At 38.1% G+C, this 23,220-nt stretch overlaps 1 protein-coding gene and 1 long non-coding RNA gene across 2 annotated transcripts in view; one reads left to right on the forward strand and one right to left on the reverse strand.

Moving 5' to 3' along the window:
• Positions 1–23,220, reverse strand: part of DNAH6 (dynein axonemal heavy chain 6) — a 282,338-nt gene that overhangs the window by 28,633 nt on the left and 230,485 nt on the right. The window contains exons 63-68 of the mRNA XM_024999429.2: positions 21,885–22,054; positions 15,482–15,672; positions 10,685–10,845; positions 6,539–6,627; positions 5,316–5,462; positions 2,833–2,971 (exon numbers count right to left, since the gene is read on the reverse strand). Of these exons, the coding sequence (XP_024855197.1) occupies positions 2,833–2,971; positions 5,316–5,462; positions 6,539–6,627; positions 10,685–10,845; positions 15,482–15,672; positions 21,885–22,054 (897 nt within the window). The remainder of the gene's footprint in view (positions 1–2,832; positions 2,972–5,315; positions 5,463–6,538; positions 6,628–10,684; positions 10,846–15,481; positions 15,673–21,884; positions 22,055–23,220) is intronic.
• Positions 1,858–12,760, forward strand: LOC112448798 (uncharacterized). The gene is made up of 4 exons (XR_003037197.2): positions 1,858–2,769; positions 3,854–3,899; positions 5,718–5,939; positions 11,979–12,760. It is a non-coding gene; the product is annotated as an uncharacterized lncRNA (long non-coding RNA).

Consider the following 23,220-nt stretch of genomic DNA (forward strand, 5'->3'; position numbering starts at 1 on the left):
ACTTTCTTGATAACACTTGTTATGGTCTTTTTTTTATTATAGTCATCCTAATAGGTATAAAGTGGTATCTCAATATGGTTTCAATTTTCATTTTCCTAGTGATTAATTGAGCATATTTTCATGTGCTTATTAGGCATCTGTATGTATTTTTTGGTGAAATGTACATTCAAATCTTTTGCCCATTTTAAAATTGGATTTTTTTTCTTACTCTTGTAGGAGTTCTTTACACACTTCATAGACAGGTTCCTTATCAGATACATGACTTGCAAATATTTTATCTCAGTATATGTCTTGCTTTTTCATTTTCTTGATAGTATTTGCTGAGGTGTAAAAGCTTCACATGTTGAAAAAGTTGAATTTATTATTTTTCTTTAATTACTAGTGGCTTTTGCACCATATCTAAGAAGCCATAATTAACCTAAAGTCATGAGGATTTATTTATATGCTTTCTCTTAAGAGTTTTATAGTTTTAGCTCTTACATTTAGATATACCACTCAGTTTGAATTAATTTTTTTGTATGCTATGAGATAAGGATTCAAATTCTCTCTTTAGCAGCTAGGTATCCAATTGTCCCAGCATCATTTGTTAAGTTGTCCTGGTGCCTTTCTTAAAAATGATGATAAATATAAGAGTTTATTTCTGGATTCTCAATTCTGTTCCATTGATTATATGTCTAACGTTATGCCAGTACTATATAGTCTTTTTTTTTTTAATTGAATTTAATTGATTTACAATATTGTGTTTCAGGTGTACAGCAAAATGATTCAATTATACATATATGTGTATATATATTTTTTCCAATTCTTTTCTGTTATAGTTTGTTACAAGATATTGAATATAGCTCCCTGTGCTATACAGTAAATCCTGTTTTGATTATTGTGGTTTTGTATAACTTTTGAAATTGGGAACTATAACTCTTCTGACTCATTCATTTTTTTTTTCAAGATTGTTTTCGTTTTTTGGGGCCCTTCACATTTTCGCAGATTTTATGATCAGCTTTAGCTGTTAAATCTGTCAGCGATTGTGCTAAACCTATGTTGTGCTTGTGCTTAGTTGCTCAGTCATATCTGACTGTTGTAATCCCATGGACTGTAGCCCACCAGGCTCCTCTGTCCATGGCAAGAATACTGGATTCTCCAGGCAAGAATACTGGAGGGGGTTGCCATGCCCTCCTCCAGGGGATCTTCCCGACTCAGGGACTGAACCCAGGTCTCCTGCATTTCAGGCAGACTCTTTACATTTGAGCCACCAGGGAAGCCCATGTTAAATCTATAGATTGTGTTAAATCTATAGATCGGTCCAGGGAATGTTATCACTTTAACGATATTGTATCTCTTAATTCATAAGCATGTCATGTCTCTTCATTAATTTAGATTATCTTTAATTTCCTTTGGCAATGCTTTGCAGGTTTCAGTGTATAAATCTGCACTTCTTTTATTAAATTTATTCTTAAGCTGTTTATTCTTTTTGATGTTATCATGAACGTAATTACAAATATTTTCAAATTGTTCATTGCCAGTGTACAGAAAAGGAGTTGAGTTTTGTATATTGACTTTGTATCCTACTGCCTTGCTGAACTCATTTGTTACTTCCAGTGTGTGTGTGTGAATTGTTTAGGATTTTCTGCATTCAAGATGTCATCTGCAAATAATTTACTTCTTCCATTCTAAACTGATGCCTTTTATTTATTTCCTTGTCTAATTTCCCAGGATAGAAACTTCAGCACAACGTTGAACAGTAGTAGTGAGAAAAGATATATCATTGTCTTGTTCCTTTCTTTGCTTTTCAAAACCCAGTTACTTTCACAGCAGTAGAAACAACGGAGCTAAAGGAAAGGTCAAAGGTTCTAGGAAAGAAAGAAAGCAGAGAAAAGCTGGGAAGCAGGAATTTCAGGGTATGTACAGGGTGGCAGGGAGAATACTGTCTAGTTCGCTGTTATGTTAAGCAATCTTAGCCCCACAGGAGTGGCTGGGGGCAGAAGTACAAAGGAGCTTCCCAGGTTCCATGCCCACCCTTCTCGGTCCAGCCTGGAGATAGGTCTTCATCCATTTTCACTGTTGTTTCACTGCCCTTCACTCAAGCATGTTCCAAGGTGTCACATGCTGTTCAAGTCTCTAGATCAGCTGACCCTTCTCTGCTGTTCCTCATTTCCTTTGCTCACCAATGAAAACCATCCATTCCCATTCTGCTCCTTTTCAGGCTCTCTTTCTCCCCCACCTCCTAATGGGAATCTTTTCTTCATTATTTGGGCCTGCATGGTCTAAACTGGATCTAGTTTTACCAGTAAGATCTCACAGGGCCACAATTAATATTTGCTAAAAATCATACTTCATAAAATATTTTTTCCTTTGTTGTAAGTACCCCTGACTCAACAGGTCTCTACTGGTCAACTATGTTCAGATTCTTTTGAATTTAAGAGCACAAACTCTGGAGGCTGGATTGCTTGCTTAAATCTTGGCTTCTCACTTGTAAACTGTGTGCTTCAGTTTCCTTATTCGTAAAATAGGGATATAACAGTCTTTACCTTATAGGGTTCTTATGAGGATTAAATCTGCTAATTCATGGGCTGTGCCTGAAATGTACTTGGTATGTAGCAAGAACTATCTAAGCGTTCTCTATTATTATCTGGGAAAAATATCTGTCTCGTCTTCTCTGTATAAACATTCTTATGATATTCTTATCATGGTCTTATCTTCTCAAAGGGAATATTAGAAGTCATCACCACCCTCACCACACACTTGGGAGGACACCACCTTGGTATAAGCCAGGTAGGTGTAAACCAACAACCATGTGGTGGAGAGCTGGACATCAGACCATGTGGACATACTGACCAGTGATGTAAATCAGTGCATCCCAGGGAATCTTTCCTTCTTGACAGTAAAGGTTGAGGTTCAGTAGAGCGCATTCCCTGTCGCTATCATTAAATTCATAGCAGATATTCCAACCAAGAGGGCCAAACTTTTTTCTCTCCTAGAACAGAAAATGAAAATGGTCTTAAAATTTGATAAATTTATTCTGCATAAAATACTGAAAACCAGAGTTTCTGTTGAAGTTTGGCATCCTCATTGTGCAAAATGCCATTCAACTTGAGTGAGGCTTTCAGTTTGACTTTCATCAAATAGGGCAGGCACCTCTTCCTCCAACTCTGGTCTTTTTCCAACTTTCCAAAAGATAATTAGATATTACTGGAAATGTGAAATCGCGACAGACCTGACAAAAGAACATTTGTTCTTTATGGTAAAATAAAATATTTCCCCATCAAAATAGGAAAAAATATCCCACCTTAGAGTCTTCTTGGTATAAAAATACTGATGCTAATCACCTGTCTGATGGAGAGAGCTGCCCCTAAATCTTCTCAGAAGTCTGTCCATCATGTAGGCTTTTCAGTCATGCCTGATGGGTTGATTATACACTGACTTCTCCACAGAGACCTTTTTAAAAAACTAGTATCCAGAATCTCAATTCCTGTTTCATGACTGTCCACAGGGAAATCTTTCCTACTCTTTGTTATCGCCCTCTCCCACCTAATTTCTTAACTCTAAACTGATTATATCAGAGGATGGGTGCCATGTTCCCTCTTCTTTTTTTTCTTTTAAACTTATCTTTTATACAATTTTTAAAGGCTACACTCCATTTACAGTTATTACAAAATATTGGCTACAGCCCCCATATTGTTCAATACATTGTTGAGCTTATTTTATACTCAATAGTTTGTACCTCCTGAGAGAGTTAATTCTTAGATAGGTTGATAAGGAGTCCCTGGCTCTCAAGGATGAGAAAAGGGCAAAAGTTTTTTTTTCTACATTCCTTTATCTTAGTCACATAAGACATTATTGTTTTTTTTTTTTTCAGCCCAGAGCTAATTATTATACAGCAAGACAACTCATCTTGATCAAGGGTATGTTTTTCCTTAAGCTCTGTACTAATGATTATATAGCAACAATGTATCTTGCTCAAGGACATGTTTCTCCTTCTTATGGAGAACCTTCTGTCTAATCCTGTTATTTTATGTGGGAGTGGGTCTGGTAAGACCTTTCTATTGTAGAAACCAATTGTAAAAGTATATAAGGCCTTGATAAGACTATTGAGTGGGGCACTCTCTACCCCCTTCTGATATCTATGTTAGAAGCTTTCCCTATGCCCAGGGAGGAAGCCATTAAGGGTGGTGAAAGTGAAGTCGCTCAGTCATGTCTGACTCTTTGCGACCCCATGGACTGTAGCCTACCAGGCTCCTCTGTCCATGGGATTTTCCAGGCAACAGTACTGGAGTGGATTGCCATTTCCTTCTCCAGGGGATCTTTCCAACCCAGGGATCGAACCCAGGTCTCCTGCATTGTAGACAGACGCTTTACCGTCTAAGCCACCAGGGAAGTCCTGGAGGCAAGCCATTAAGGGTGGTAAGCCCACTCAAACAGAAACAGGTGAGAGTGAAATTATTGTAATAAAAAATGAAGACTTGCTGAACAACATGATATATATGTGTAAAGGAGGAAGGATAAAAGCAGTCCTGAAATTCTGACTGTAGGTGATTACAAAAATGGGACCACCGATTTCAGGAGTAGAGTCTGGAGGGGAAGCAGATTTTGTGAGTGAAGCACAGCTGAGGAGACAACTTCATGCTTTTAAATTTGACCTACCGCATTTGTCCAGGCGATGTGGCTCCTTAGGTCAGAGCAGAGCTGGGAGGCAAAGCTGTGAGGTACAGAGTCAAGGGTCATACAGAAATCAGACAGCGTGCATGTGAGTTGCTCAGTCATGTCCGACTCTGCGACCCCATGGACTGTAGTCTGCCAGGCTACTCTGTCCATGGAATTCTCCAGGCAAGAATACTGGAGTGGGTAGCCATTTCCTTCTCCAAGTGAGCTTCCTGACCAAAGGATCGAACCCAGGTCTCCTACATTGCAGACAGATTCTTTATCATCTGAGCTACCAGGGAAGTCTAGGGACTGAGTTAAAACAACTTGGGTTCAGATAGAACAAAGACCTCAGCATTTCACAATGTCATTTGTAAGCTTTTAATTTTACTTTTTTATTGATTTAAAGTGTTAGTCACTTGGCCATATCCAACTCTTTGCAACTCCATGGAGTGTAGCCCGCCAAGCTCCTCTGTCCATGGAATTCTCTAGGCAAGAATACAGAAGCAGGTAGCCATTCCCTTCTCCAGGGGATCTTCCTGTCCCAGGGATTGAACCTAGGTCGCCTGCATTGCAGGCAGATCCTTTACCATCTGAGCCACCATAGAAGCCCCTTATTGATTTTTAACCTAATACACTTCTCCTTGTCTATATTTAAAAAATTAGCAAATTAAGTGTACCTGAATAATTGCATGGAAGAAACAAATGCCGAATATTATTTGTCTCCATTTTCTTCCAAGTATATTTTCTTCAAAAAATGAAGGCATCATTTCGGTAAATGCTCGTCTGATATTTGCACGTAAACCTTTTGGAGGCTCATTGGTTACCTGTACTTAGAGACACATGGCAGAGAGTGTGGTTGTACAGATTTGCATTTTTTCCAAATAACACATATAGAAGCCAGTGAGGGGATGAAGGTAACTGATGCCTGGGAGGCATTCCTGCCCTGTTCCTGCCAGCTCTGTATCTCTCTCAGCCTTGGCCTCTGGAGACTACGGGGTTCCCAGGCCTACAGTGGGTGGGTGAACCACCTCCACAAGAATCTCAGACCTTTCCATTTGGTGTCCATTTTTTAACCACAGGCCAGAAAGGATGCTCAGGCCTTCTGCACTGGATTTTCTGGTCCTCTCAATGTCCACCCTACACTTTGCCTTGATGGCACAGGGCACCAGGGAAGAGACAACTCTGGTTCCTGAGTGATCGTTCATATGCAGAAGTGTGTGTTAATTGCTCAGTCATGTCTGATTCTTTGCGACCACATGGACTGTAGCCCACCAGGATCCTCTGTCCATGGCATTCTCAAGGTAAGAATACTGGAGGGGCTTGCCATTTCCTTCTCCAGGTTCATATGCAGAGGTTTCCCATATATGGAAACTTTGATCCCTGGTTGGGGAACTAAGATCCTGAATGCTGTGCAGCATGGCCAAAAAAGAAAAAAAAAATGCCTTCTAGGACTTGCCATAGGGTCTCCAGCCCTCAGATTGAAGGTCTATTTTACTTAGTAAGTCTCTCTATCCAAGTTTTCTGAATTATGTGAAAAATAATTGAGGTTTCAATCCATCAGCCATACTGCCTTTGGGCTTTCCTGTCTCCCACATGCTGAAACATATTCTTAACTCTGGGAAGGGTTCTATTCTCATCTCTTTGCATCCTAGACATTTTCTTGAAGAGGGGAAGCAGGGAGGTGTTGAATGACTAGCAGAAGGGCACACAGGAAGGGCAGTGGCCTGGAAAATTGTTTCCCTACTCACTCTCTGGTGAATGGACACTGATTCCCACCTCCCCACCTTGGCTGACCAAACCCTGACACAACCCTGCACAGGCCCAGTGGGCTCCATGGATTCACTCGGGGAGCGCCCTGAGGCCAATCATGTCACAGAGTTCAACCACGAACATATGTTACCTTGACCGAATTTTGAAGGACTGTCACAGGAAATGTATTACTAGGCATGGAACTTAAAAAAAGTCGAAATGTGTCCTTGATAACAACATCTGTTTAAAACAAAGACAAAAAGGAAAATGCTTAACTCAGTAATATTTTTCTATAAGAAATAATTATTATAGGATATAAAAAGATAAGCTCTGTTTAAGGACTAGTTTATCTTTTTAAAATATTTGATGTTGTAAAATGTTTAGAATGGAGGTGAGGGGACTCCTTCTAGAAGCTCTTCACCCAGGTGAGCCTGGCAGTCTGGATGTTGGCACAGTCGAATAAAGAAATTAAGAACTTGTTCTATTCTTTTTAAAAAATTATTAATTATTTTGACTGTGCTGGGTCTTCATTGATGTGCATGGGACTTTCTCTAGTTGCAGCGACTAGGGGCTACTCTCTGGCTGTGGTGTTCAGGCTCTAAAGCTCAAGGGCTTCAATCGTTGTGGTGCACAGGTCCAGTTGCCATGAGGTATGTGGAATCGTCCCAGACCAGGGATCGAACTTGTGTCCCCTGCATTGACAGGCAGACTCTTAACCACTGGACCACTAGGGAAGTCCAGGAATGTTAATTTTCAATTCTTGATAGAAATGTTAAGGATCATTCCTCTGAAATTGGTAGTTTTGCAAACAAAAAAAAGGACAGTTACTATCTTTATGTTTGTGAAGTTGTTTTAATTTTTGTTTGTTGTTAGCCATTCAACGTAGGGAAAATTCCATGAAAATGGTCAGAAAGCGTTATGGAGAATAAAGGAATGTGTTCCTTCTTCAGAGAAGAAGCAAGGGGAACTCAGTGAGCAGGGAAATGGAGAGACCTCACAGGCAGCATCAAGAAGTCAATATGCTTCCTTTTTGAGTTGTGGACAGAGAACCTAAGAAAAAACAAGCTGCATTCCAGTTTCAAAAGGCCAGAGCAGAACTGGGAAAGCCACTGTTCCTGTCACAGGAAGACACAAACATCATCCAAGGAGGCCTTTCTTGGCATTGGCCTCTAAGCACAAGTGACGGAGTTCCTCTGGCATGCTCCCCCTACTTCTTTAGGAGGAGCCCTCAGGCAGTAGCTGTTCCTTTTACCTGGAATGCTCTTCCTTTAGACTCCCCGACTTTTCTCAAGTGTTGGTCAAATGCCAACTTCTCAAAGAGGTCTACCCAGACCACCCCATTTAAAACTACTCTCCACCCTTCCTCCTTACTCCCATTCCACCCCGACCTTCCTGTTCCTCCTGACTTTACTTTTAATTTTTCCCAAAGCACTGACCACATTCTATCATACCATATACATTACTTATTTGTTATGTGGTTTGTTTATGTGGTTTGTATATCATATATCATATGATATACATTACTTATTTGTTATGTGGTTTGTTTATGTGGTTTGTCTGTCTCTACTCACTAGCATGTAAGCTTGAGGAGGGCAGATGACTGTGGTTGCTTTGTTCACCAACATGCCCTAAGTAGCTAGAACAGTGTGTGGTACACAGTAGGTTCTCAAATATTTATTAAATGAATGGCTGCAGATTAAAGCTGTATTTATACTTCTTGGTTTAGTAATCTAAATTAATGAGCTACATTAAATAGCCAAGATTAAGTTAGTTCTAGTATTGTTTTAGTAAAGTTAGTCCACTTTTTGGTTCAAGGGAAGAACCCAAACAAACTTTTTGACCAACTCAATGCAATTCCAGAGCAACATTAAAGTTGTTTCTATGGTAAAAATTTATCAGTAATCATGTATGGATACGAGAGTTGGACCATAAAGAAAGCTGAGCACCAAAGAATTGATGCTTTTGAACTGTGGTGTTGGAGAAGAGTCTTGAGAGTCCCTTGGACTGCAATGACATCAAACCAGTCAATCGTAAAGGAAATCAGTCTTGAATATTCATTGGAAGGACTGAAGCTCCCATACTTTGACCACCTGGTGTGAAGAACTGACTCATTAGAAAAGACCCTGATACTGGGAAAGATTGAAGGCAGGAGGAGAAGGGGACAACAGAGCATGAGATGGTTGGATGGCATCACCGACTTGAAAGACATGATTTGAGCAAGCTCTGGGAGTTGGTGATGGACAGGGAAGCCTGGCGTGCTGCAGTCCATGGGATTGCAAAGAGTTGGACACGACTAAGAGACTGAACTGACTGACTGATTAGCATAGAAGTCAGATATCATAAAATCTTAGGGCTAATGATTTCATTAACTAACCCCCCGCCCCCCCCCCCCCCACACAAAAACTGAAGAGTGAAAAAGGCCAGGTTTAGAGAAGCATCTTAAAAATCGTTTTTTTCTCTCATGACTACAAAAGCATCAAGGATCTTAACATTTATAGACATCATAGAAGTTCAGAACTGGAATAGAATAGAGATCATCTTAGTATGGGACTTATAGCAATGGGGCTGTGTAGTCACTTTATTTCTGAGGAAGCAGAGGCCCAGAGATGAGGTGTGATATATATAGTCAGGCAGTGGTGGGGGCCAAACTCTACTCAGGTCTTAGAATTTCAAGTCCAGAGGCTCTTTTCCCCTTTCTTTCTCTTTTTTATTTCATTCACTTTCTCTTTTCAACTTCTTACCTGAATGTAATTTTTAAAATTATTTATTTATTTATTTGGCTGCTCCTGGTCTTAGTTGTGGCCTGTGGGATCTAGTTCCCTGACCAGGGATCTAACCTGGGCCCCCTGCATTGGGAGCATGGAGTCTCAGCCACTGGACCACCAGGGAAGTCCCTCCCTGAATGTATTTTATTTTATACTGTTTCAGGTTAAACGTTAGAACCCAAATGGTTATGTTAATAAACAGTTGTAACAAGGACCAGAAGAGGATTTTTCTGTCCACTTAAGCACTTAAACTTCATCAACAACTTTTCTGGCTTCCGTGGCCCATCCAGCCTCCTTGTAGGTCTGGCGAGGTCATTGTGAAGGTGAATGACTGGTCCTTATTCAGAAGGCTCCCATAGTACCTCTGCAGCAAACTGCTTTTTAGATGCCTTCTTTAGCATTTTTTCTTAATCATAATCCTAATCATCAGGATAAGGAACCTGATTATTCAAGTAGTAAACACCATATCATTTTTCTTTACTTATTTAAATAGAAGTAAGTCACAGACCCCACAGGAAGCAAGCCATCTTTGTTCGTATTGCGAAGAGTGGAAAGAGTGGGGATTCTGGGTGGCAGATGCTACAGACTCTGTCCTTGATGGAAGCAGTCTGTAGAAGGCAGGGCATGGGGCAATCAGGGAGTGAGGGGTCTTTGGGGAAGGCTGCTAAGCCCTGTTGGTGGCTTGGTGACCAGTGCAGGCTGGCTGCTCTGTAAAGGAGAAGGTCTTCATCTTAACAGGCAATGATAAGGAAAGTCATCTGCATAGTTCTCACCTTTCTAGAAAGCCCTCTGTCAGGACACAAAGGAGGACACCAGAGAAAAGGCCCTGGAAATCCCAGGTGGCAGTTCTCTTCCATGACCTCCTGGGACAGTGAGGAAGTTTGCCCCACACATCTTATTACCTATCATACAGCTCCTAAGGTTTCAATTATTTTTATACTACTGAATAAAAATGAGTCAATTCCAACTCCACATCTTCTCTCTTTGCAGCCCATTATACTTACTCGAGTGGGAAAGAAGGCAGTGATAGTATAGTTAGTGGTGGCAATTATGACTTATGTTGGGCACACCCGTGGGGGTGTGTGTGTCTATGAGTCACATGTAAAAGTTAATTGTCATGTGGGTTATGGAGGATAAAAAGTGGTAAAACACCACCATGAGAATTAGTGTTAACTTGAACTCTGTTTCTGAACTTCTCTCATTCTGTAGTGAAAAATATAATTTTCTTCTTTTGTCCCAAGTCCATTTTCTATTTCTTTTTTATTAATATCATGCCTAGATGTTATTTATTTTGAATTCAAATGGTCTCCCATAGAAGGTAACATGCAACAAAAAGACCCAGTTCAATTTGTAGTCTGAACATTTTTATTTGAATCTGGGTCGTGTAACCTAACTAAACCCCTCTAGATCTCAAATTTTTCCTTTTAATATAGGATAAACAATGCCAATAATAATTGTTATAAGGATTGGATTCAACAAGAAAGGCCACATAAAAATGGTATTGTTATATAAATGTTATATGCTCAACATACTTGAATCTGTGAAGGTTTTAATTAGCTCCTCCATTGCCAACATCCAAGAAACAGCAAGGTGGCAGTTTTGCAGAAACACCCAGTTTCCTGATTTCATTGCATCTTTGATCATTCTTTCAGCAATAGGTCCTTGTCCTTGTCCCAGTGAAATTGACTGCACCCTGAATTCAAAAACAACAATGAAATGCTCTTTCTTATTACTTTTAAGTAATGCAACTATTAAGAAATGTAAGTATGGTAGGCTTCTAGAATATGCATACATTTCAAATTCTCATTCTGATAGATGTAAAAATAATTTTTCTTATTTTCTTGTTTTTTTTTTTTACTATAACACACAAAAGTGCATAAGACAAATATAGTTGTGTATTCAAATATACAAATAAAAGTGCATAGAGGAAATAAACATCTGTGCTTGAGAAGAGAACTTCCCTAACACCCCAGAGACATCTCTCCTATCTCCTTTCTATTCCAATCATCTTCTCTTCCTCCATCCCAAAGGTATCCTTTGTCCTGACTTCTAATGCTATAGGTCAGTTTTTTAAAAGCTTTTGAAAACCCAAAGTCTAACATATATACAGGACTTCCCTGGTGGCTTAGATGGTAAAGCGTCTGTCTACAATGCAGGAGACCCGGGTTCGATCCCTGGGTTGGGAAGATCCCCTGGAGAAGGAAATGGCAATCCACTCCAGGACTATTGCCTGGAAAATCCCATTGACAGAGGAGCCTGGTAGGCTACAGTCCATGGGGTTGCAACATATATACAAAAGTACACAAATCATTAGTGTTTAGCTTGATGAATTCTCTCAAAGAGAATGTACAGAAGAACCACCACCCACGGCAAAAGAAAAAAGAGAACATAACTAGTACCCTGTCAATTAGTATCCTCCCTTTGTCTCAAAGGCAACAATTACTTTGAATTCTAACACCATAGATTAATTTTGCTTGTTTTTGAATTTATATGAATGGAATCATAAAGTGTATATTATATTTGGTCTATTTCAATCAACATTTTTCTTCAGATTAATTCATATTGCTGTGTCATTCATTTTCATTGCTGTATAATATTCTACTGTATGCTTATATCAAAGTTTATTCATCCATTCTGCTCTTGCTGGACTTTTGAGTTACTTCTGGTTCTTGGCTATTACAAATAATGCTGCAATAGCCATTCTCACAGATGTCTCTTGGGATACACGTGTACTCCATTTTGTTGTGTATATTCTTAGGAATGGAACTGCTGTTTGACAGAGTATGTGTATGCTTAATTTTTTTATAATATCAAACTGTTTTTCAGAGTGATGCCATCATTCCACACTTGTACCAGCAATGGGTGAGAGTACTTATTTTTCCACAACTTTGCTAACACCTGATAGATATATAATGGTATCTCATTGAGGTTTTAAATTATTTCCCATTTTCATAGGTTTATTTATTGGACATTTGGATATTTGCTTTTATATTCTTCTCTCCCCTTTTTCCCTACTGGTTCACCTGTCTTTTTTCTTATTGATTTCTAAGAGTTCTTTACATTGGATATAAACTCTTTGTTATTATTATTTTTTAAATTGTTTTCATAGTTTTGCCTTTTCCAGAATGTCATATACTTGGAACCATCCAGTATATATAGCTGTTTCAGATTGGCCTCTATCACTTAGTAATATGCATTTAATGTTCTTGCATGTCTTTTCATAGCTTGATAGGCTCATTTCTTTTTAGCACTGAATAGTATCCATTGCAGGCTTCCCGGGTAGCTCAGCTGGTAAAGAATACACCTGCAATGTAGTAGACCCTGGTTCAAATCCTGGGTCAGAAAGTTCACCCAGAGAAGGGATAGGCTACCCACTCTTGTATTCTTGGGCTTCCCTGGTGGCTCAGATGGCAAAAGAATCCACCTGCAATGCAGGAGATTTGGGTTCAATCCCTGGGTTGGGATGAGCCCCTGGAGGAGGGCATGGCAACCCACTCCAGTACTCTTGCTTGGAGAATCCCCATGGACAGAGGAGCCTGGCGGGCTATAGTCTATGAGGTAGCAGAGTTGGACTTGACTGAGCGACTAAGCACAGAAAGCAAAGTACACACACACACACACACACACACACAAGAAAGCACAGCACAATATCCATTGTATGGATATACCACAGTTTATTCATCCATTCATCTACTGAAGGACATCTTGGTTGCTTCCAAGTTTTGACAATTATGAATAAAGCTGCTATGCATTTAATGTAGGCTCTAGTATAACGTAGATTCTTGGGTGAACATAAGTTCTTAACTCCTTTGGGTAAATGCCAGATGGCTGATCATATGAAGCACGAAACTGTCTTCCAAAGTGGCTGTACCATTTAGTATTCTCACCAACAATGAATGAGAGTTTCTGTTGCTAGTATGCATTAATGCAATCTATTTTAAGTCCAGTAACCTTGCTAAATCCACTAAAAATTAAGATACATTTTATCAGAGTAGAAGAATGTCCTATTTCTGTTTTTCTCTTTTTAAGACATGATTTCCAGATTCTTGGTTTATTAGGACATTTCCCACCATGAATTCATGTCGAATTTTAACAGATGCTTTTTCTGCATATGTTGAATTAATAGTTTTCTTCTTTAAGGATATTTTGCCATTACTCTTTCAATGTGGTGAATTAAATTATTTTCAGTATTTTAATGCTTATATTACTGAAATAAACCCAGAATTCTGGAAAGGTTTTTAATAATGAATTCAATAAAAAATTATTGAACTATTTAGATATTCTAATTATTCTTATTAGTTTTTTAAAGGTGTGCTTTTGGAGGAATTTTCTTGTTTATCAACATTTTCAAATTCATTGGCAAAGTTTTCTTTTTAAGTAATATGCTTTTATGATTATTTTAATGTCTGCAGGTCTATAGTGATATTCCTCTTACTCATTCATGATATAGGCTTTTTGAATTTCTCTGTTTCTTTCTCTCTGTATTAGCAGTTTCAACAGAGATTTATATTTTATTAAATTTTTCAAAAAAGCAACTTCTGTTCTTTTAGATCTTGTTTATTGAATGAATGTTTTCTGTCACTAGTTTCTGCTCTTAGCTTATTATTTTTTCCTTCTATTAGAGCTTAACAACTAAGTTTTAGATTGCCTAATTTTTCTTAGTGGGAATATCAGCCTGAGTTCTGAGTCTGACATTTCTGGAACCAGAAGTCATTACATATGTATAAATTTACACTAAGTGTCTTATAACTAACCCCCCCTGGTTTTTGATAGGTTATATTGTTTTTGTCATTGTCCATTTATTGGACAATTTCCAGTATGATTTCTCTTTAACAAACAAGCTGTTCAGAAGAACATTTTTTTGCTTTCCAAATATTAAAAAAATTAACTTTTAAGATTTCTAAGACTTATTGTGGTCAGGGAATAAGTTTTATTCTTTTTGAAATACCTATCTCTTAGAAAATCATTAATTTTATAAATGCTGCATATGTATTTGAAGATCTTGCATTTGTTTTATTTGTTGAGTATAAAGATTAAGGTTCTTCATTTCACTATTAATTTCATCAGCCAAGTATTTTACCTTTATAACACCTTTATAACCTTTATAACAGAAGTTATAAAGTTAATATAAGTATCTATGTACCCATACCCAGCTTCAGAAGTAAAACATATGATCTGAGCTTGCATTATGCCCCTCCCTGTTCACTTTTCTTATTATCCAAGCTTCACCTTCTACAAGGTCACTGCTCTCCTGGACTTGGTATAACTTTTGTACTTCTCTTTATACTATTATTGCAAAAATGTGAACCCATAAGCAGTATATAATATATATCTGTTTAATAATTTTATCTGATTTATCAAATTTCTCCAATATTATATAATTTTTGTGCAACTTAATTTATTTTGCCCAATATTAGTTTGTGTGACCCATCCATATTAATAAACATAATCCTAATTTATTTATTTTTATGGCTATAGTGTATTCAATTATATGAATATGCCACAATTTATATAGTTTTTTAAGATGGACATTTTGGTTGTTTCCAGGTTTTTTTTGTTGTTGCTATTATAAACATGTTTCTACGAATGTTCTTTGCCCATCCATGACTGACTTTGAACATGCAAATTCAGTAGTAAGTTGTTGGGATATGGGGAATGCTTTCTGCAACTCTGATATACTGCTAATTACTCTTCAAAATGATTTTAACTAATTTTTCACTCCCACTTGTAATATGAATATTTCTATAGCTCCCTATCTTTGGCACGATTTTGCTAATTTGATGAGTATGAAATATCTTCTCAATGGTTTTAACTTATTGTTTCCTAATTACTAGTGAGGTTGGACTGGGTCACACGGCGCCCAGACATTAAGTCAAACATCATTCTGAATGAGTCTGTGGGGATGTTTCTGGGTGAGATTAATATTTGAATCAGCAGACTGAGTAAAGCAGATTTTCCTCCTTAATGTAGATGGGGCCCACCCAATCAAGTGAAGACTTGAACAGAATGAAAAGGTTGAGGAAGAGGGAACTCCTTCAGCCTGACTGAGCTGGGTCATTGTATTTCTTTGCTTTTGGATTCAAATGAAAACGCTGACTTTTCTTGGGTCTTGAGTCTGCTGGCTTTCAGATTGGGACTTGTATTATTATTACTTCTGGTTTTCAGACGTTTGGACTTGGACTAGAATTACACTATTAAGTATTTTAACTTATTTAGTAAGGGATTCCTGAATTAGGAATTCACATTCCACAGAGGGAAGGAAAAAAAAAGGCAAATTTTAACTAGGCGATGTTCATATGAATGATTAAAACTGAACAATGTGACCTTACCTTTCTGAATATCCACTCTCCCGGGCAAACCTCTGAAATGCACCCATGGGATCTGAGCCTGTGCTTAAGATAAATACCAGGGGAGTGTTGTATGACATGTCTTGATACAGAGTGGGGAGGTCCACAGGTGGTGTCTCTATAAAGGCTTTCCCAAGATTTTCTATGACAAAGTCTGTAAGGGCAAAAACCACCTGAAAGTTGAAAGAAAAAACAGTAAAGGCTACTGGATGAGGATCCATTTCAACATAGTATCAGAAGCTCTACCCAGAGCCATTAGGCAAGACAAAGAAGTAAGGCATCCAAATCAGAAAGGAAGAATTAAAATTGTCCTTATTTGCAGATGATATGATCTTATAGAGTCAACCCTCGAACAACATGTTTGACCCAAGATATGGGTTCATTTTCATTTTTATGCATCTGAATATCCAATTTGCCCAACACAATTTATTGAAGAGACTATGCTTTCCCATTCTGTTTGCTGTAGTGGCTATACCAATTTACATTCCTGCTTACACCACTCATAAAAATGAACTCAAAATGAATTAAAAATTTAAATATAAGACTCCAAACCATAAAGCTCCTAGAAGAAAACAGAGGGGAAAGGCTCCTTGACGTAGCTTTGGCAATGAGATTTAGGATATGACACCAAAAGCAAATAACGAAAGCAAAAATAAACACGTGGGACTATACAAAATAAAAAAGCACCTGTGCAGCAAAAGAACCAACCAACAAAATAAGAAGACAACCTATGGAATGGGAGAAGGTATCTTTGAGCCATACAACTAATAAGGTGTTAAAATCCAAAAATATATAAGAGATTCATGCAACTCGATAGCAAAAAAAATTCCAAACAATCCAATTAAAAAACAGGCAGAAGATCTGAATAGGCATTTTTCCAGAAAAGACATATATCTGTCTGCTTAGGATCATTAATCATCAGGGAAATGTAAATCAAAATCACAATGGGATACCATTTCATACCTGTTAAAATGACTATTATCAAAGAGACAAGGAATAAATGTTGGTGAGGATCTGGAGAAAAGGGAGCCCTTAGGCATCGTTGCTAGGGATGTAAATTGATGTCTCCACTATGAAAAACAGTATTTATATTTTGCAAAAAATTAAAACCAGAACTACCATATGATCCAGCACTCACAATTCTGGGTATTTATCTTAAGAAAATGAAAGCAATAACTTGAAAAAAATACATGCACCGCTGTCTTCACTGCAGCACTATTTACAATAGCCAGGACATGAAAACAACCTGTGTCTATCAATGGATAAATAAAGAAAGAAAATGTGATACATACACATATAGGAATATTATTCAGTCATAAAAAAGAATGAACTCTTGCCATTTGCAACAACATTAATGGACCTTGAGGGCATTATACTAAGTGGAATAAGTCAGACAGAAAAAAACAAACATATTATCTTTCATATGTGGAATCTTAAAAATAGCAACAACAAGGCAAAATACTCTTTGACATAAATCACAGCAATATCTTTTTTGACCCAACTCCTGGAAATAAAAACAAAAATAAACAATTGGGACCTAATTAAACTTAAAAGCTTTTGCACAGCAAAGGAAACTATAAACAAAATGAAAAGACAATCCTCAGAATGGGAGAAAATAATTGCACGTGAAACAATTGACAAAAGACTAATTTCCAAAATATACAAGCAGCTCAATATCAGAAAAACAAACAACCCAATCAAAAAGTGGTTGAAAGACCTGAACAGGCATTTCTCCAAAGAAGACATACAAATGGTCAACAAACATATGACAAGATGCTCAATATCACTCATTATTAGAGAAATGTAAATCAAAACCACAATGAGGTATCACCTTACGTGGGTCAGAATGGCCACCAACAAAAAATCTACAAAAAAATAAATGCTGGAGAAGATGTGGAGAAAAGTGAACCCTGTCGGACTATTGGTGGGGATGTAAATTGATACAGCCACTAAGAACAGTATGGAGATTCCTTAAAAAACCAGGAATAGAACTACCACGTGACCCAAGAATCCCAGCAGTGGGCATACACCCTGAGAAAACCATCATTCAAAAAGATACATGCACCACAGTATTCACTGCAGCACTATTTACAATAGCCAGGACATGGAAGCAACCTAGATATCTATCAACAGATGAATGGATAAAGAAGTAGTGGTACATATATACACAGAATAGTATTCAGCCATAAAAACGAATGCATTTGAGTTAGTTCTAGTGAGTTGGATGAACCTCGAGCCTGTTACACAGCATGAAATAAATCAGAAAAAGAAAACGAATATCGCATATTAACACATATATATGGAATCTAGAAAGATGGTACTGATGAACCTATTTGCAGGGCAGGAATAGAGATGCAGACACAGAGAACAGACTTGTGGACAATGAAGGGGAAGGAGAGGGTTGGATGAATTGAGAAAATAGCATTGAATCATATACATTGCCATGTGTAAAATGGATAGCTAATGGGAGATTGCTATATATCACAGAGAGCTCAACACGGTGTTCTGTGACAACCTAGAGGAGTGGGATACATATGGGAGACATATGTATACTTATGCCTGAGTTGTGTTGCTGTGTGGCAGAAGCCAATACAACACTGTAAAACAATTACCCTCCAATTAAAAATAAATTAAAAAAAATAGCAACAACAACAATAAACTTCTGGATACAGAGCACACACCTTTGTTTGCCAGAGAGCAGAAAATGGATGCAGAGGGTGAAAAGGTAAAAATAAAAATTAAATGTAAAAAATAAATGTGTGTGTGTGTGTGTGAGAGAACACACTTCATTTCCCAAGATTGAGATTCTTAACTAGAATTACATAATCATATGTGGAAGAGCATTTGTGTATTTTCTAAGAAGGCTTGCAACTTTCATCATATTCTCCAAAGGGTCCAAGAGACAAAAAACAAACAAACAAACAAACAAACCTCTCAACATTGTGAATCAACCATACTCCAGTAAAAAATTAATTAAAAACAAACAAAAAAATCCTTGTCCTCAGGCTGACCTGATTTCATGACTGGGAGGGGTAGGAAATCATTTTCTATCAAGCCCCTTTGCTCCTCCCCTCTCCAAGCCTAGGTGGTGCCTGAGGGGGAGTGACTCCGCCCACTTCTGGTGCAGGGCTCGACTCCATTTCTCATTCTATTTATTTCTTTTTTGTTCCCATGAGCAATCACTCTAACCATAGCTTGAAGTCCTGGCTCTCAGCTATTCCTGGTCCTTCTCCTCTGGAACCCTCTTCCTTCTCCCAATTGGTCTGCCGTTGAGTTTCTGCTAGGCTTCCCCACCCAGGGGCACTGTTCCAGGTCTCCCTGCTGCTGCCCGACACCCTCCAGTCTGCTCCCACAGGTTGTTGGTATGACACAGGAAATGATTTATATGAGAAGTTGAGACTATCACCTCTTCAAAGAGGTCCTCCTTGGCTTCCTACTCTAGTTTCCACTGTACTACTTTTATTGAAACTTCTCTTTCATGTCCTTCTTAGAACTTTTTGCAAGCAGAAAGTATTTTATTCTTTCTGTCCCTTCTCTCTCCCACTAGAATACAAGCCTTTGGGAGTAATTTTCCTTTTTCATAAGAAAAAAGAATTTTTCTTTTTCACAATTGTATCCTCAGTGCCTGGAATACTTGTTAAATGTTTTATGGACAGAAGCTGAGGGACAGGTACTGGTCTTCAAATGATAGAAAGTGAGTCTTAGGTCTTTTCCTGAGTCTGATCTTCTCTGGACCAGAGAAATGGGAATATTGGCTGTGAGACAAGGCCCCATAGCAGGTGGAATCTTGCATGGATGTAGCCCACCAGCATCTGTTCTCTTCCTAGAACTCTTGTGGGTCATATTCCTACTGCATGATGCAATTTTCCTATCTGTAGCTGATTGGACGAGGAACAAAACTTAAGTTGAGCTGGACCAATCAGAATCTCTCTCTTGAGAATTTGAAACTAGAGGAACAATTTCATTGAGAGTTGAGTGCTATCAATGGCAATACTATAGAGTTATGTTCAGTGAGTTGCCCAGTGAGCTGCTCCTCCTGAAGTGTGATTAACTGGCTTTTCCTCAAATTTAATGAGCTACCCCAGTATCCTTTTATTTTAATATATCCTTTTTAGTCTTGAACTTATTAAATTTGTTCTATATGGCTGCAACCTTAAGAACCTTAGCTCATACACAGAGACACAGAACCTGAATCAAAAATAACAAAAATTTCCCATAGTCTAGAATTTTCTAGCCTATGTCTCAATCTTTAAAACTCCTTCTTTGGGACTACTGCTGTTTAATCATCCTTTCATCTTTGTCAGTATCCGACCTTGTAGCCACTGTCCCATATCCACTGAAGACTTGCCACCTAGCTTACAGCTTCCTCTGCATTTATGTCTGTTCCAGTGATTTATCAACTGTGTCTCAGGCATTGTCTTGTCATCATCTGGGGTGACACAACCCGGGTTCAGGGTCCAGAAGGACCTCCCACATCCTAACTGCACAGTGCCTTCACCTCAAACTCTAGTGCACATCATCTCATCACTTTCTCAGTCACCCACACCTATGGCCACCCTCAGGACATGGTCACCACTTGGAACTTCTCATTAGAAGTTTTAAGCTCAACTTTGATCCCAACCTCTCCTGTCCTTCTAACTGTGCTACATTCCTAGTCCAACTACATTTGCTTCCAAAGAAACTTTCAAGGTTTTCCCTCTTCTCCCAGTCTATAAGCTTTTTCTTAGAGCTCTTCCCCTTTATAGAACTACTTTTACCAACAATCTCAATGACCTTCTATCTTCCATTCATCTATTTCAATTATCAGTAGCCCAGGCCAACCCCACAGCCTTTCTGTTTTCCTAAAGAGACGGTAGAAAATCCTACAGTATAGCCTCAATATCTCCAAACTATGGTTTCACTTTCTCCAGTGCATTTTCTTTCTCCCATTCTCATAGAACACCCTCCATTCATTACAATCTGTTGATAATTCTTGCTGTATTGAAACACTACGCCTACTGGGTTTCCACATCATTTCTTTCTCCTGATGTTCTTCTTGCCCCTCTGCCTCTTCCTTCTTAAGGGCTCTTCATCCTTTCTCTTTGTCTTTTCAAAGTTGGTGCTCCTCAGGGTTTCATCCTTTGCCCATCTGTCCTCTTAACCTATTATTCCTCTACGATTTTAACAACTCCTGTGGTTTTACTTTCCAACTCAATGTTAATGATTCCCCAATCTCTATTTTTTAAGCTGTATTTCTCTCTAAAGTTTTCTACCCAGATATTAATTGGTCCCCAGACTACTATACATTTTGATATTGGTAGATACTGCAGACTCAGTGACGTCTTTATCTAACATGTTTCTCCTTTCACATTTGTTTAGTTGTTGATACAACTCTCCCCTTTGGCCCCCACGCAAAAACCAAGAGCCATACTAGTTGCCTCAACTCCACATCTCACTCCATCTCTTTAATCTACTACCTCTATCTTAATGCAGGTTGCCATAATTTTAAAACAATTTTTATTGAAGTACAGTTGATTTACAATGTTTTATTAGCTTCAGGTGTACAGCAAAGTGAATTATATATATACGTATATATCTCCATTCTTTTTCAGATTCTTTTCTCATATAGGTTATTACAGGATATTGAGTAGAGTTCCCTGTGCTGTACAGTAGGTCCTTGTTATCTAGTTTATATATGGTAGTGGGTATATATTAACCCCAACCTCCTAAATTATTATTTCCCGCCATGTTTCTCTTTTGGTAATCAAATGTCTGATTTCAAGATACATGAGTCTGTTTCTGGTTTGTAAATAAGTTCATTTGTATCATTTTTTAAATTAGATTTCACATATAAGTGATATCATAGGATATTTCTCTTTCTCTGTATGACTTAACTTCACTTAATATGATAATCTCTAGGTCTATCCATGTTGCTGCAAATGGTGCTATTTCATTCTATTTTATGCAAACTGCCATAATTTCTTACATAATTATGTCAACCATCTTCACATTGGTCTTGGTGACTATGTTATTTTTCTGTTCAAATGCCTCCTTCCCATTGCTGCCAAGTTCTGAAAGGCTCACCAATCCCCTGCTAACACCATCCAGCAAAGCCCTGACCTCCCTGGCAGGAAGCACAAGTTCCCCATGGCAACATTAAGGAAGTTCCTCTAGGTCCCTGGATGACTCTCCAGCCTTTTCTCTCATCATTTCCTGTATAAAATATTGTGCTCTATTGATAACACAAAGTCTCCATTTCTTACTAACAACACAAAGTCACAAACCACTTCCTGAATTTGGCCATTGTTACTTTCTAAATAAATCTCATCAGTCCATGAATCATAACTGGCTGGTGAGCTTTAGCAGAAATAATTATAACACAGTTATTTAATGAAAAATATCCTACCTTTTCTTCTTTACAGCATTTAATAAGGATTAACTTATGGAAAGAACTTAGTTCTGGATGCCAAAAATTATAGCTTGTGGGCACCTTTTCCGTTGTTATGAGTTGATCACTCTCCTTCATTATAGAATAGGCGTCCTGATCAGGTGGGTTAATATAAGTCTCAAAAGACCCTGGAAACACAATTTTAAAACATGCTTTAATTATAGTTGCTATGACTGTGATATTAAATGAATGTGTGTGTTTAGTTGCTCAGTTGTGTCTGACTCTTTGCGGCCCTTGGGACTATAGCCCGCCAGGTTCCTCTGTCCATGAGATTCTCCAGGCAAGAATACTGGAGTGGGTTGCCATTTCTCCCCCAGAGGATCTTGCTGACCCAGGAATTGAACCCACATCTCCTGTGTCTTCTGTGTTGCAGGTGGATTCTTTACCCACTGAGCCACTGGGGAAACCCATTAAATAAGTATATTTGGTAAGGAAAAAATTTCTATGTTTACTATCAGTTTTTTATATTACTGCAAATGTAAATATGTTAATCTCCCTCTACCCAACCTAATTAGGAAATACTGAATTCAAAATTGGATCAGAAAATGAATTCAAACCACTTACAAAACATGAAGTTAAAACAAATGACAGAGAAGTTACCAATTAAAGGATGCATAGAGATTTATCAATCAAGTGTGAGCAAAAAAAAAACCAACCCTAAGTGATAAGAAGTGATGAGTAATATTAGCTATATTAGAATTCAAGGCAAACATAATTAAATGGGACAAAATAGGTCAAGTTATATTAATTACAATATGAACCCAATAATAAAAATATAATAAAACAAGTCAATATGTGTCAGACAATAGCATAAAAATACATCAAACTATCGCTGCTGGGACTTCCTTGGTGGTCCAGTGTTAAGAATCTGCCTTCCTATGCAGGGGATGTGGGTTTAATCCCTGGTTGGAGAACTAAAATCGCACATGCCAAAGGGCAACTAAGCCTGAGTGTTGCAGCTAGAGAAAGCCCGAGTGCCACAACAAAGACCCAGTGCAGCCCCACCCCAAAAATGCCCCCAGAACCCCCATCACTGTTGGAGGAAGAAGAAAAAGCAGAAAAAACATAGCAGTGATAGAAAATAACACAATTATTAGTGTGAGACAGATGAAGCAAATAAAATATGTGTGAGACAGATGAAGCAAATAAAATATTCAGGCATATATACTTTTTTTTACCATATAAATAACATATGAATAAATTGTGCATTAGGCATGAGTCCTGAAGAATCGATGCTTTTGAATTGTGATGCTGGAGAAGACTCTCGAGAGTCCCTTGGACTGCAAGGAGATCA

Source organism: Bos taurus, chromosome 11 (genome assembly GCF_002263795.3).
Source record: "Bos taurus isolate L1 Dominette 01449 registration number 42190680 breed Hereford chromosome 11, ARS-UCD2.0, whole genome shotgun sequence".
Taxonomy (NCBI): domain Eukaryota; kingdom Metazoa; phylum Chordata; class Mammalia; order Artiodactyla; family Bovidae; genus Bos; species Bos taurus.